A 14,541-nucleotide genomic window follows, 5' to 3' on the forward strand; every position below is an offset into this window, starting at 1 on the left:
GGCAGTCTACAGTAAAAATTCGACATGATATATGCTAATCATGGTCATAAATTTGCATACATATATTAGTACATAAATTCGACAACCACTGTACATTAAAAATCAGCATCATCATGGCCACACATGAATTGTACCAAATATATATATATGAAATGTACCGTACACAGCAAGCACATTAGCTAAAAGAGACCACTGATGTCTAAGTTTGGTCATAACAGACATACATAGAATCGTTAAACAGGTTCTAGGCGACACATAGCTAAAGCAATGGCCATTTAACAGTTCTGACCAACAAAAGTACATAAGGTGCCATTTATCAGGTTCTAGCCGACAAATATAGAGCACTAATGCCATTTAACAGGTTCTGGCCACAATGCACACTAGGAATCCACAAAAGTCATTGTTTTTCATCTCCGCGGCCTTGGCTTGTCTCATGTTTTCTTGATCTTGGAGGCCAGCTGCTTCCTCCTCGGAGTCATCTTCTTGGGCACGGCCTCCACAACTTGTAGCTCTCCTTCTGGAAGAGGTTCAGCTGCACCCAACAATAATCTCCTGAAAAAAATAGAAAGTGAGGGGTGTTTACAACAGCAAGCAGTGCACTGGATGTTTACAAAAATCCTAGTGATTATACCTCCTAGTGCTTGGACCTGATGGGGTGCTTAGACCTAATGGGGTTCCTAGAGCTGCTAGCTGAACCTCTATAGGCACAAGTTCAATAGGGAGCTCTCTGTTGGCTGCCCTTGCTGCTGCTTCAGCGGCTTCCATAGCTGCTGAAGCTCTGAGTTGAGCTTCTTCTGCCTCCAGCCTTGCCCTCACTGCAGATTCCCTTGCTGCTGCAAGCCTTGTCCTAGGAGTGGCTTGTTTAGGAGCAGGGATGTCCCCTGTCTTGCTCTTCTTCCTCCCAGACTTCACACTAGTCTTCTTAGTTCTCTTCCTACAAGCAAAAAAGTGAAATTTTTAGCACATTATAGCAACAGCAATAATAAAGAAAAAATATGTTGCTCCTACCTTTTCTTAGTTCCTGTCAAGCTACACCTCCAGCTACCTTGCCTATGCCCATGTTCACCACATCCTTTACATAAGGCTTGTCTGGTTGCCTTCCCACTTCTCTCAGCTGGTGGTTTGGCCCTGTTTTTTTTTTGCCTGCCTGGCCCTCTCTTTTTCGCAATTGGAGGATGCAGATGAAATCCCTTGTTTACATCAGGCCATTGAGATTTGTCTGTAATATTTGCTACTATTCTATCATAAGCAGCTTGAAACCTCTCAACAGAGTAGTAATTATCCACATAGCTACCCATGTTTGGCTGCCTTACGCTTGTGATGACTGCTAGTGCATGTGGATAGGGTTTTCCAGTAACTTGCCACTCTCTGGAAGTACATGCCCTCTGAGTTAAATAAACAACATGTCTTCTGACCTCTTCATCCTTATATATCTCAGTCACTTCAGTTTGCTCAGGATGGCCTTTGGTGACCTTCAGGTGGCTCAGACCCTTGGAAGCTGCATTGAGTTGGTGAATTACAGCAGGCAGTATTCCAGGTGATAAGGCCCTGGAGATCCTCCTCCTCTTGGCAAAAAGTATCACTAACCTCTCCCTTATACCATCTACCATGCAGTGAGGAGGTAAATCCTTCAAGTCCTTCACCCAAGCATTCCAACTCTCAGCAAGGTTGTTGTTAATGTAATCACATTTGATGTCTGCACTGAATTTACTTCTTGCCCACAATAAACTGTGATGGTCATCTAGCCACTTTGTTACTCCTGGGCTTGCTGCCACAACCTTATCAAAAAAGTACTTGAACCTGTGTGGAGAGTAGGCTCTTGCTGCAGGCCACATATTTTTTGCATAAACCTCTCCAGTGTAGTACTTCTTCATGTTCTCCATCAAATGTCTAAAGCACTCTCTCTGCTCAGCCCATGGAAACACTTGCTTGACTGCAGCTTCAAGCCCCTTACATGCATCAGTGCAAACAACCAACCTAGGCAGGGGCCCTATTGTTTTACCTAGCTGTTCCATGAACCATGTCCAATTTTCTGTGGTTTCAGTGTCAAAAAAAACCAAATGCTAGTGGAAACATCCAATTATGCCCATCTAATGCTAAAGCTGCAGGCATTTGTCCATTCCACTCTCTAGTTAAATGTGTGGAATCTATACTAATATAAGGCCTGCAACCATATAAGAATCCATCTATGCAAGCCTTGAAGGCACAAAAAAATCTAGTGAAGTGCACTTTCCCATCAACTGTGACTGTGTCTATCTCTACAACACTGCCAGGTGACCTCAACTCTACCTCGGCTTTGAATCTGTACAACCAATCATAAGAATCAGACCACTTACCAAATAGTTTGTCTACTGCTCTCTGTCTCCCATACCACATAGTTTGGTAGCTTGTCTCAATTTTGTACTTGTCATCAAGAAACTCCTTAACTATAGCAGCCCCCATACTTGGTTTTTTTCTTCAATAGAGGTATAGCTCTCTGTGCAACCCAACCAATAGAAGCCATGTTGGTAATAGCCCTATTAGTTGATGGACACTTGTGGACACCACTGTTGATCTGAATCTGCACAACAAAACATACAATGTTAGAAACCAACTCAAGTCAAACCAAAAAAAGTATGCATGAACAGCCAGCTGCCTTACAAAACAAAATAATTGGTTCAAAAATGTACCCTGACACTCTTATCACGTTGAGTCCTAGCTCTAATAATCCAAGGACAGCCAGCTGCCTTGCAAAATCCCCTGAACCTCTTTTTGTCAGACTTCTCTGTCCCAAGCTCAAAATCTTTAACAATGGCATGTTGCCTTACTGCCATCCTAAAGTCATCCATACAGGGATAGTGTATGCCAACTGACATATCCAGAAATTCCTTATCCCAATCTTCCATAGGCTCAGTAGGAGCTGTGTCATCAACAGTAATTGCAGCATCTTCCATCTCTCTTTCAAGTTCCTTAGAGATGGTAGGGATAGGAATTTCCTCTCTAGCAGCTTCCTCGGCCTTCTCATGAGCTTCCTGGAACCCCATTGCCTCATAAACAACATCCTCATCAGCTATTGCATTTGCCTCACCTTCCTCAGCTTCCTCTTGGATGATAGTCAATGTAGCCTAGTCTACTGGAACTGCCTTATCACCATCCTATGCTGGAGATGTACAGGTATCAGCCATTCCTTCTGAATTAGCTCCAGCATAAGAAGCACCAACATTGGTCACATTAGACATAGGAATACCACTGTTGTTTGTCTCATATCCATCCTTAGTAGTAACCTCAACAGTAATATATGCCATCCTTTCCACCCATTTCTCCTCTATCATTTTCTGCCATTGCTCATCCCTTCTAATTTTCCATTCAGAGCCAATATCACTGTCCAAAACCCAAATTGACAATGTCTGGCTTGGTCCCCATATAATCTTCATAGCCATTTTATCATGAAACTGAGCTAGACTGTACCCAACACTCCTATCTAGCCACAACTCATGTTCTTGGTCAACAATTTCAACAAGCCCATCATATTCAAGCACAGCAGTGTACTTAACGATTTTAACAACTAGCCTAAATGCATTGCCAGGTTCGATCCTGGTATTAATGTAAACATAAAAACATTGCATTGTTAGCCAAGTACCCCATGTAACTCAGTCCAACTGTCTGCCCTACAGTGAAAATAGAGAGACTCACCAAGGGGGGCAGCCATCAGGTTCCATGGTCACAGATCAGGATCCAGCGCCTGCTACATCACCCACCTACAAACCAAAATTGCAGTAAAAATCAACGTTCAACCCTAACCCTAGCTCGGTAAACGAAGGCAAAATAAAAGGGCCAGCAAGGGGCGGAGGGTGGGGGAAGTGCGTGGTCAAACCTGCTTGGGTTCGGGGTTGTGGAAGTGCAGATCGGGGTCAACTTCCGGCCACCGTCCTGCAGCCCACCTCGCCGTACCAGTCGCTGCAGCCGAGAGTAGGGGTGCGGGAGAAGAACGAGGAAGAGAGGACGCGGGCGACCGGTGAACGGGAGAGGAGGAGGATTCGGGACGGACGAAGGGCTCGGCGCCGGTCGCGCGGGGCTTCTCCTCTGCCCGTCGCGGGATTCCGGGCGACCGCGAGCGGACCTGCTCCCCTTTCCATCGCGGGTGGAGAACGGGGGAAGGGGACGACTCGAGAGGCGACAGGCCCGGGATGAGAAAAAATAGAGTGGAGGATAGGGAGGTCTTTTTCCTAAGCCAATCCACCGTGGCAAGCTGAGGTGTACTGCCACGACGTTAAAACAGGCAAATCTGTAGCACCATCGTGATTTGGGTGGCAAATCTATAATTGCCATTCTAAAGCTGGCAAGTCCGTAGAGCCAATCATAAGGGTGGCAAATATATAAATATCCCGAAGTCGATCAGTGTAGTTTAGCAGTCCTCTTTTACTACCTTGCTATGTATTCTGGGATTGTCTTTCCACAATGTTGTATTGTGCTTTAATGTTATAATATAATAAATGTTACTGTTGTAAAAAAATCAAACGTCAATTGTTGTAAAAAAAAATCAAACGTAAATATAAAACACATCAGGCCTTGCTGGTGCATCCCTTCCCTCCAGCCCGCTGGAAGAAGGAAAAAAGAAACAAAGAATTCACCCAACAAAGCGACCTGATACTGAGAGCAAGCAACCAACGGGGGAGAGCCATGGCGAAGCCTCGCGGCGGCGGCGGCGGCGGCGGCCTCCTGGACCTAGAGGGGCACTACGCCTTCTACGGCGCCTACCACAGCAACCCCGTCAACGTGGGCATCCACGAACTCTTCGTCTGGCCCATCTTCCTCACGGCGCTCATACTCCTCCACCTCACCGCCCCCTCCGCGCACGCCGCCGGCATCGGCGCCGCGGTCTACGCGGCCTACTACTTCCTCCTCGACCGCCGCGCGGGCGCGCTCGCCGCCCTCCTCTGCTACCTCTGCTGGGCCGCCAGCGGCGCCCTCGCTGCCCGCCTCGGTTTCTCCGTTGGATGGAAGGTAAGGGGGGAAAAGCGACGCCCTTTCGCATTGATCCTTGACTTAGCTCGTCCTATATCATGTCTTGTGTGCTTGGATTTCTATAATCAGCTACAGTTAGTACCATTCCTCGAGTACCGGTGCCTTGATTTTGGTATCCAGGGGGAAAATTGTTAGTCCATCTGATTAAGAGAAGATAGCAAAATTCGTCTGATTAATCGAAGATAGCAAAATTTCAGATGAGCTTCATCCTTAGTACATTCGATGATGCCTAGGTGGTTATGTACTTGTAGTCGCCCCGTAAGTACAGTTTGACAAATTTTAGTCTATACAGTTTAATTTTTATTGAGGGATTTACATGTGAAGTTTTATCCAGTTTTCCCCTTTTCGTTGATACTGAGAAACTGAAAGAGCGTGATCTCTCAGAGTTTCTCGATGAGTTTTTTTTACTGTGCAATTGTGATCTAGCTCTTCTGTATGTATTTTCTTAGTTCATTTAGTGCTAGATATAGCATATTGGTAATTTCATTTCAAAAACTGCCCTCTTTTGTTGACCAAGTTTACCCAATATGCTAATGGAGCATCGATGTTTTAGTTTTGTTTGTGACTGAAGTAATGATCAAATGAATGGCACACAGATGACATGTATGGCAATATGATGGTCAATATTGATCTGCTCTGCTTTGCTGTTTGATAGTAGTCTACGAGCATAATTGAATATACTCATAAATAAGTTGATCATGTTGTGTGCAACTCTTTTCTTTAATAGAGAAGAATTAAGGGTGCGAGGATTATTTGCTGGGTGCTAACTAGATTTGATAGCATCCTAACTGATGAGCTCTAGAAACCTGCTTTCCCATTTGTCAAAAGGGTTGTGGCCATCTCCCAATGCTAACTTCAAGTTACTGGCATAGCATGGGTTCTTTTGCTGATGTGCAGAGGTCTGGACAGATAATATGTATTTGTTGTGAAATAGAACAAAATTTACATACTGGATAATTTATTTTTAGTTTACTGTTGTCCTTCAAAAAATTCAACCCAAAATATGAAACTATCGGTTACTTGGCTCTTCAACTGGCATACCTTCAGCAGACAAAGGGCTTCATTTTTCATACTCTGTACTGTAGCAAAGAAATATTTGGTTCTGAGAGGGGACCATCTATAGATTGCCATACAGTACAAAATTGCCAGACTTGTAAATATCTGCTTTTTTTATATGACAATCCTTCTATTAAGCGTTTAAGCTTGTTGTAACCACAAAAAGGCACATTGCACTTCGCTTCTTCCGCTCTAATTCTGCACCATTAGTGATCACTAATGATGCTACAATCAAACTAATTGCCTGTGTTTAGTAGCTTACCTGTATCAATAAGAAGGCATTTAACACATCTGTGCTAAACGGTGTTTGAATAAACTAATTCTTGAGTCTGCTTCCCACAAGTTGATAGCTCCTTTAAACTAATAAGTCGATATAACTTGCATATTTCAGAAGTTAGACCATGCAGGTGACTTACTTACACACTGGCCCTCTTTCGTAACAACAGAACTTATAAATCTGACAGCATTGTACCTTGAATATGAAAAGCTGGCACTGTTTGCTTTGTTCTTAAATGCCTAGAGCTAAAAGATGAAATAACTATAGAAACTCTTGTTGCCTGTATTTCATATTTTCAGTGTGAACTAGTTGCAAGGTGCTTCTTTGGTCTATGGCTCAATCATTAACTCTTATATACATTTTTTATTAAAGGTTGTATTGGTGGCTCAGTTGGTCTGTTGGACTATGCAATTCATTGGTCATGGAGTTTTCGAGGTAAGTCTCCATCATTCTATTCATCTTTGGCACTAGTTTGTAGTCACGCCCATGGATTACTTACATGTAAATCTTATTGTCCATGCAGAAGCGAGCGCCTGCTCTCTTTGACAATCTTGTCCAGGCTTTCCTGATGGCACCATTCTTTGTGCTGCTAGAGGTAAACTTTTGCATTGCCGTGGTTTGTTGGCAACACTGCTGCTTCGCTGGATGGATAACATGACCACTCATGACAATCTTGTTTGTTTCAGATTCTTCACACATTTGGCGGGTACGAACCATATCCTGGCTTCCACGACAAGGTGAGCAAGTTGATTGAGGAAGCTCGGAAGGAATGGGAGGACAAGAAATCAAAGAAGTCCTCATGAGATATGTGTGAATTAACGGCTCTGAACTGTTGAGGTCTGCCTGCTCGAGATGAACCTGCTGGATTGGATGAATCTATCTCAAGGATGGTTACTGAACACCAATACTGTTTATGTTGTATAAGATGATGTGTACTATGTTGTCCGCTAGTATTTTCTATATATCATACTGGTGATAAACCGAGGTAAATAATAATGTATATATGTATATATATACATACTGGTGTGATTGTCTTGCTAGGACCCTTGTTTCTTTAAGAAATTGAGTTGCGAAGAATCTCTCTGATATATTTACTCGTATGGCCTTCTAAAAAATGCATCTTCCTTTATGTTTTTTTTTTGAACTTACCTGTATGGTCTGAAAATGAAAATCCCTTACTTCTATGGCCTTTCATTGACGGTGTTAAGTGTGAGGTAAAATGACTATTTTACTCCTGCTGAAAAAAATGCAGAGTTTAATTTGTTTTGGATTTGGAACAGAGGGAGTACATGAATTTAGCTGGAGCTAGTTTTGGTTTGGCACGCAAATGAAGTACAGGAGGCACAAAACTCAACCGCACGAGCCAATCTCCCATGTTCGTGCAACCACGAGTCCACGACGAACGCGAAGTCCTAACTCCAGCTCGTACCTCGTAGCAGGCGGCCGCATGTCCATTAAAGCCTAGGCTAGGCAGACCGATCGGCCATCATGCACACGCGTACAGTACAGAGGTAGCCAAGATGGAGATGACGAGTGGCGCTGGAGGCGTGCGAAAGCAGCTGGACGATCCGGCGGCGGCGGCGGCCGCCGGGGAGGGACGAGAAGATGTGGTGCCGGGTTTTGATCGTCGGCAGCCTGGTGACGCTGCCGGTCCTCGCCTTCTTCGTCCTCGGTCGAGAGAGCGCATCAACGGCCTGGCTGCAGATGGCTATTGCCAAGCTCACCACCATGAACAATGGAACAGCAGGTACGGTCCTGTTGCGTGTATGCTAGTACACGCGTGCTTATTTATACACAAAACTGAGCTCAGCCACCTCCAGGGTTCACGAACGCTCCTCGTGTGCACGGTCATGAAACGGTACGGATATTTTCTGAGGGTATTTGAGATCGAATCTGTTTAGAGAGATTTATATCTGTCTATATCTGAGTACGGATATTCAACATCCGATACTATATTCATATCTAAATACTCAAATCACATATTTATGATGACGACATCGAATCGTATCCTATCCGGCATGGCTGACACTATCCGTATTCGAATCCGAATCCGACCAAAAATATGAAAACAAATGTAATATCTATGATATCCGTTCGTATCCGATCCGTTTTCATCCTTAGGCCCCGTTCGCGTGCTCTTAAATCCGACTTGATCCACTTCATTTTTTATTCAGAACAGTATTTTCCTTCCTTCAGCGTTCCTCCAAACCCCGAACAGGCGAGTAGCGACGAACACCTCAGTCGCTGGCTTTTTTTACCAACCGCGTTCGGGGCCGACGCGGGAGAAACAGAGAAAGGGGAAATAAGCAGGAGGGGCATTCTAGTCATTTCACGTATCTAACAGCGGTCAAACTGATGGCGCACACTAACAGACTTGACGGAAGGTCGTATAAAAAAAAATCATTTAGGCCTCACAGGTAAGTTCAAAAGAAAAAAGGCCATCAAAGAAAGACATATTTTTTTTTGAGACCATACAGGAAAATATCTCTTGTTTGTTTAAGAAATTGAGTTGCGAGGAATGTCTCTTTTTTCTTGTTGCTGTTGATGAGGTATGTTACTAGCGCACCCAATTGGTATCAAACATGCGCAAGAAAGCGTGTACTCTGGCCCTTGTGTTAGCCCATCTCACTCCGCAATTAACTCTGGCCCGTGCTGCTGAGTAGGAAAAAGACCATCCTCAAACCATCTTCAGCAAGAAAACCTGAGGTTCGTACTCCTCCATATTTAGCACCAGTTTAGGCCTAATTTGCGGCGCGCGGTGGCCAGCCCCCGCCGGATCCGAGCATCCGGCGACGCCTCCACGGAGGGGAAGCCAGGAGGGCGGACGGGAGGAGGAGCGACCCGGCGCCTGGCAAAAGGGAGGCTGGGAGGAGATCCGGCGGTTGGCTGGCTCGCCGGCGCGGCTTGCGGCGGCCACCTGGCGTACCGCCGCACTGGAGTGGAGCAGGAGCTGAGGAGCGGCGGCGAAGCAGCCAACCCCAGCAGCAAGCCGGCAGGCAAGCAGCGAGGTAGTTTACTAATCTCACTTCTTTGTAACATGTTTTGGTATCTTGCAGCAGCCTTGCGCACTGGTAGCCATGCTAGGAAACTAGGAACGTAGGATTGTGCTAGCACATTGGTAGCACATTGCACATTGCTGTGAGAAACTAGGAACGCACATTGGTAGCTATGTGGTAGGAATGCAAATTTGTAAAATTCGCAAGCAATTAGTAATTTGTAAAGATGTTTTCTTCAGTGTGAATGAAGATGATATAATGGAGACTTTTGTGGCTGTTAGGAAGCATAAGCCCAACATCGAGAATAGTATTGTTGTCTTATTTGAACTATCCTAAGTTTATGAGCTTTTTTGGAGGCAAATTTTATATTTAATTGTGGATTTGAGATGTTTGTAAGACAAGCTTGTGTACTTGTATTCTAAGTTAACAATTTACATTTGAGATATAAAAAAATTTGAATTATCGGACCACCCTAGCACCACTGACCTGATGCCTCCATTCCTTACATGGTTTGCTCCAGAGCCATGTGACCCACCACCAAAGAATGTCCTGGCAAGGTGCTTCTCGCTGACCATCGAAACACAGAGATTCATGTCTGCCCAGTACTAGCAACAAACGAGCTAGCCAGTAAGATTGTACTTGTTTTGGTAGCTTGCAGTCTTGCACACTGGTAGCCATCATAGGAAGCTAGGAACGTAGGATTGTAGTGGCACATTGGTAGCGCATTGCGCATTGTTTTGAGAAACTAGGAATGCACATCAGTAGCCGGCGGTAGGAATGTAAATTTGTAAATTCGCAAATAACTAGTAATTTGTAATGATGTTTTCTTCATTGTGAATGAAGATGGTATAATGGAGACTTTTAAGGCTGTTAGAAAGATAAGCCCAGCATCAAAAGAAATAGAATAGTTGTCTTATTTGAACTATATTGTAAGTGTGAGATTTGCTGGAGGCAAATTTTATACCTAATTGTGGATTTGAAGATGTTTGTAACACAAGCTTTTGTGCTTGTATTGTAAGTTGACAATTTACATTTGAGATATTAAAAAAATCCGCTTATTGAACCACCCTAGCTTCAAATCCTATATAAACGCCACTGACCTGATGCCTCCATTCCTTCCATGGTTTGCTCCAGAGCCATGTGACCCCCTACCAAAGAATATCCTGGCAAGGTGCTTCTCGCTGACCATCGAAACACAGAGCTTCATGTCTGCCCAGTCCAAGCTGGTTGTGCTTGGTGCACTGATCTTCTTCCTTCTTGTCTCGTATGGCTCATGCACTAGGATCGTCAACTTTAATGCCTCTCACATCACCGCGGACCCTTACTGGGTGGCTGCCAGGGCCACTTGGTATGGTGCGCCAACCGGCGCTGGCCCCTACGACAACGGTATGTACATGAATGTTGGTGCATGGTGCCAGATCGTATATGGCGTGCATTGTTGTTGGACGATCTGTAAGCTTTTGTGCATGCAGGTGGCGCTTGTGGGTTCAAGAATGTGAACCTGCCTCCTTTCTCGGCCATGACATCGTGTGGCAACCAGCCCCTGTTCAAGGATGGCAAGGGCTGTGGCTCGTGCTACCAGGTACATTACTTGGTCGTACATTACTTGGTCAGAGATACTATTTCTAGGATATCAAGAAGTTCGTTTGTGCTGTTGGCTGTCCTCGTGAAAATGGAAACAGAGACAGAAAACTAGATGACTAACTCCTTTCATTTGTTGCTGACCTTTTTCAGATACGATGCGTCAACCACCCCGCGTGCTCTGGCAACCCGGAGACTGTGATGATCACCGACATGAACTACTACCCAGTCGCCAAGTACCACTTTGACCTCAGCGGCACAGCGTTTGGTGCCATGGCACAGCCCGGCCGCAACAACGAGCTCCGCCACGCCGGCATCATCGACATCCAGTTCAGGAGGTCCGTAACATGCACTGCTCGTTTCATAGAACTACATGGCAAGCAATCTGAAGGCCCTACACCAACAGAATCATACTTCCACTTCACAATTTGGCTTTTTTGTATGCCTATGGACAAGCCTAGTCCAAATGAAGCATAACATGACATGTTCCTGTAGGGTGCCCTGCATCTACCCCGGGCAGACGGTGACCTTCCACATCGAGCACGGCTCAAACCCCAACTACTTAGCAGTGCTTGTTGAGTTCGAAGACGGCGATGGCGATGTGGTCCAGGTGGACATCATGGAGGCCAACTCCGGGTGGTGGACGCCAATGCGGGAGTCGTGGGGATCCATCTGGAGGATGGACTCCAAGCGCCAGCTGCAGGGGCCCTTCTCGCTGCGCATCACCGACGAGTCCGGCGAGACGCTAGTGGCTTACCAGGTCATCCCGGCGAACTGGGCGCCCAACACCTACTACCGCTCCAACATCCAGTATGAGGCTTTTGGCTCTGCTGCTGGACAGGCTATTGGCTCTGCTGCTGGACAAGCTATTGGCTCTGCTGTTGGACTGGTCATTAGCTCTGCTGCTGAACTGCACACGGAAATTACGGGCATCATTGGCTTGATCTGTTTGGTATTGTATCATTTGCATGGGATTGAGGTGCCTTAGTTTTAATTAGCACTTGAGAGGTGACATGTCGGGTGTCCTACGCTGTAGGTGGTGTTGTGTGTCTTCAGAGATTTGACGACTGGGATGTCTGCCGGAGGCGTCGTCGGTCCAGTGTTTCATCTTTTCGAAAAACTTTTGAACCCAAATAATTTTCCTATGAATTTCGTTGATTCCTCTGCGGTTATTATCTTTTTATTTTGAGTGAAATACACTGGCGGCCCTGCCTGTGCCAGTGTGGTCCATGAACTTACAAACGCGAAAAATGGCCCCTGAACTTGTCAAGTTGTTCACCGTAGGTCCATTTCTTATCCGGCACGGCCTCCAGGCGACGTGGCAGCGTCAGCGTGGCGGACGAAGCAAGTGAGCCGCATGTTTCAATACTGAACGTGGTGGGGTGGCGCTGCGTCCACACTGTTTGGTGGACCGGGAGGCGCGTGAAGCGGCAGCGCCCATGGCCGGCAACGGCGAGCTCGGCAGGGTGGCGCTGTGGAGCGCTAGCGCCTGTGCGGGTTACACGGGGGTGGAGAGCGCGACGAGGCGAACTCGGCTAGGACATTTCCCGCGGCGGAGGACGTCCGGAGGTGGCGGTACGTGCGGCGAGGCGGCTCGGCCGCGGCGGCGCAGCTCCAGCGAGCCAGAGTGACGCGCAGAGAGGGAGAGGAAGAGCGCGGGAGCACTAGAGGGTGCCTTAGCACGCCCCGAAGCTCATCGACAAGCTCGCGTCTGCTAGAAAGCGGCAGAGGAGGAGATCGACGGCGGCGGCGGCGCTTGTAGAGGAGAGAGGGAGCACGGGGAGAAGCAGAGTGAGTGCGGAGTGCTCACGCGACACTCTGGGCACCATTTTAGAGGGAGAGAGAGACCGCGGGAGGAGAGGAAAGGCCGGTCAAGGAGCTCGGCTCCATGCCGACAATGGCGGATCTCTGACTCGTCGCTGCGGGACGAGCGGCTCGGGGCGAGGAGCTGCGGCGCGTAGAAAGGGTCCGCGCGGGGTGCTCGGTCGTGCAGGGGACGTGGGAGAAGGGCGCGGCCAGGCGTGGTCCAAGCGCTGCCGGCGACGGCGTTCGTCCCGTGCAGAGCGGGAGGTAGGGGCGACCCTGATGTGTGGGGCCTACATTGAAACGTGCGGCTCACGTGCTTCGTCCGCCACGCTAGCGCTGCCACGTCACCTGGAGGCCGCGCCGGATGGGAAATGGACCTGCGGTGAACAACTTGACAAGTTGAGGGACCCATTTTTCACGTTTACAAGTTCGTGGACCGGACTGGCACATGCCCACAAGTTAAAGGGACGATAATGTATTTCACTCTTTTATTTTTAAGAAACCTCAGCGGTTATTATCTGCCACCTGTGTCTGGAAACTATAGACAAAACTTGTCAGGGTTGGGCCGAATCCATATCCATCCCATTTGTCCCGTCCAAGCCCTCTGGTGCTTGCCGCGCGCCGCAACACTTGTTGGAAAAAAGTCCATATTACCTCCTCAACTTTTGTGAAAGTCCGCTTTTCTCCTCCAAACTCCAAAACCGGGCAAAACACCTCCCTCAACTTTTAAAACCGTTCATCTTACCTCTCTGGCCCTGTTATAAGCAGTTTTGAAGGCGGTTTTGTTTTTATTTTATTTTTTCAGCTGAATCTTGGAAAAATCATAGTAAATCACAGAAAAATCATAAAATAAAAAAAATTCAATTTTGTTGAACTCCACGTGAGTAGACCTATACAGTGAACATATAATATGGTATGCTCTAGTACAAAGTTTTGGCTGTGACTTTAGATATATGTTTTTATGTAATTAAATGGAATAATTCATAACTGTAGTTTCTATGGTCCAATTATGATGAAATTTTTATAGTGGGCTAATTATTGTATGCTTAAACTGTAGTAAAAATTTCATACTCATTGGATCATGTATAACTTAAGTTATATATTTTATTTAGATTTATGCTTGTTAAATATGAATAAATCTATAACTAAGTTATACATAATCGAATAAGTATGAAATTTTTAATACAGTCCAATCATACAATAATTAGCCTTGCTGCGCTGCGCTGCAGCCGCTAGCCAAATTGACATCGCCGATGTGCCTGCCTTCTAATGATTAATTCGCTTATCTTCACTTTATGAGCAGGTAATCCCTGATCATCTAGTGGTGTTCTCTTATCTAATCAACGATCACTATCTAAATTACCCTTTCCAATTTCAGACAATAGATATGTAAATTTTCTTTTGGTTGAGATTTATGAAAGGTATATACTATTATATTTGACTAAAACTATGGTTTATTGATTCTACTCCACTTGTCCATTGCTCCCCTATATTCAGTTGGTGGCTCTGCCCCTGTCCATATGCAATTAATGTGTCTATATGGATTGCCTATATATAGCATTAAATTCAAAAGTTGGACATAGCTATATGAACCGCGCACAAGCCAATACAATAGCATTTTTACTGTTTACAAACAATATATAAAATGAATCAAGCAGGATTTTAGCTTGGTTTTGGTAGTCTTACACTCTTACCCTCTTGTTGCTCTGCAACGGGGCAGGCTACAGCCCACCCGACTGCGTGCCTACAGAAGAATGAGTCTGATCCATTCGTTTGTTGGTTTCAGTTAGGACTTATCAGTCAATCAATAGTGTTTTTTTT

The 14,541-nt window shown here is 45.9% G+C and overlaps 2 protein-coding genes and 1 pseudogene across 6 annotated transcripts; 2 read left to right on the forward strand and 1 right to left on the reverse strand.

Annotated features, from left to right (window-relative positions):
* Positions 1–431: 431 nt before the first annotated feature.
* On the reverse strand, positions 432–2,112 carry LOC136470178 (uncharacterized; annotated as a pseudogene).
* Positions 2,113–4,575: 2,463 nt separating this feature from the next.
* On the forward strand, positions 4,576–7,427 carry LOC136474002 (2-hydroxy-palmitic acid dioxygenase MPO1-like). Its single transcript, XM_066471620.1, has 4 exons — positions 4,576–4,983; positions 6,710–6,772; positions 6,861–6,932; positions 7,024–7,427. The coding sequence occupies exons 1-4, from the start codon at positions 4,660–4,662 to the stop codon at positions 7,138–7,140; spliced, it is 576 nt and encodes a 191-aa protein (XP_066327717.1). The 5' UTR covers positions 4,576–4,659; the 3' UTR covers positions 7,141–7,427.
* A 312-nt stretch (positions 7,428–7,739) lies between these two features.
* Positions 7,740–12,072, forward strand: LOC136477536 (expansin-B3-like). Of its 5 annotated transcripts, XM_066475738.1 has the most exons (7): positions 7,740–8,084; positions 9,104–9,345; positions 10,468–10,504; positions 10,616–10,719; positions 10,806–10,915; positions 11,068–11,252; positions 11,410–12,072. In XM_066475738.1, exons 1-7 carry the CDS (start codon positions 7,858–7,860, stop codon positions 11,900–11,902), a joined length of 1,398 nt encoding a protein of 465 aa, XP_066331835.1. In that variant the 5' UTR covers positions 7,740–7,857; the 3' UTR covers positions 11,903–12,072. The 5 variants fall into 5 exon arrangements, with proteins under 5 accessions (XP_066331835.1, XP_066331836.1, XP_066331834.1 ...); XM_066475737.1 differs by having other exon boundaries at positions 7,742–8,084; positions 10,468–10,719; XM_066475740.1 differs by lacking the exon at positions 10,468–10,504 and having other exon boundaries at positions 7,947–8,084.
* The last annotated feature ends 2,469 nt before the right edge of the window (positions 12,073–14,541 follow it).

The sequence above is a fragment of the Miscanthus floridulus genome, chromosome 8 (genome assembly GCF_019320115.1).
Source record: "Miscanthus floridulus cultivar M001 chromosome 8, ASM1932011v1, whole genome shotgun sequence".
Classification (NCBI taxonomy): domain Eukaryota; kingdom Viridiplantae; phylum Streptophyta; class Magnoliopsida; order Poales; family Poaceae; genus Miscanthus; species Miscanthus floridulus.

Bases quoted from the DNA above. Each gene is read 5' to 3' on its own strand.
- LOC136474002 (XM_066471620.1), top strand. From the start codon at position 4,660: ATGGCGAAGCCTCGCGGCGGCGGCGGCGGCGGCGGCCTCCTGGACCTA. The intron at 4,984-6,709 runs GTAAGGGGGGAA...TTTTTATTAAAG, and splicing joins GTTTCTCCGTTGGATGGAAG to GTTGTATTGGTGGCTCAGTT. The intron at 6,773-6,860 runs GTAAGTCTCCAT...TTGTCCATGCAG, and splicing joins TTGGTCATGGAGTTTTCGAG to AAGCGAGCGCCTGCTCTCTT.
- LOC136477536 (XM_066475737.1), top strand. From the start codon at position 7,858: ATGGAGATGACGAGTGGCGCTGGAGGCGTGCGAAAGCAGCTGGACGAT. The intron at 8,085-9,103 runs GTACGGTCCTGT...CGCGGTGGCCAG, and splicing joins CATGAACAATGGAACAGCAG to CCCCCGCCGGATCCGAGCAT. The intron at 9,346-10,467 runs GTAGTTTACTAA...GGTTTGCTCCAG, and splicing joins GCCGGCAGGCAAGCAGCGAG to AGCCATGTGACCCCCTACCA.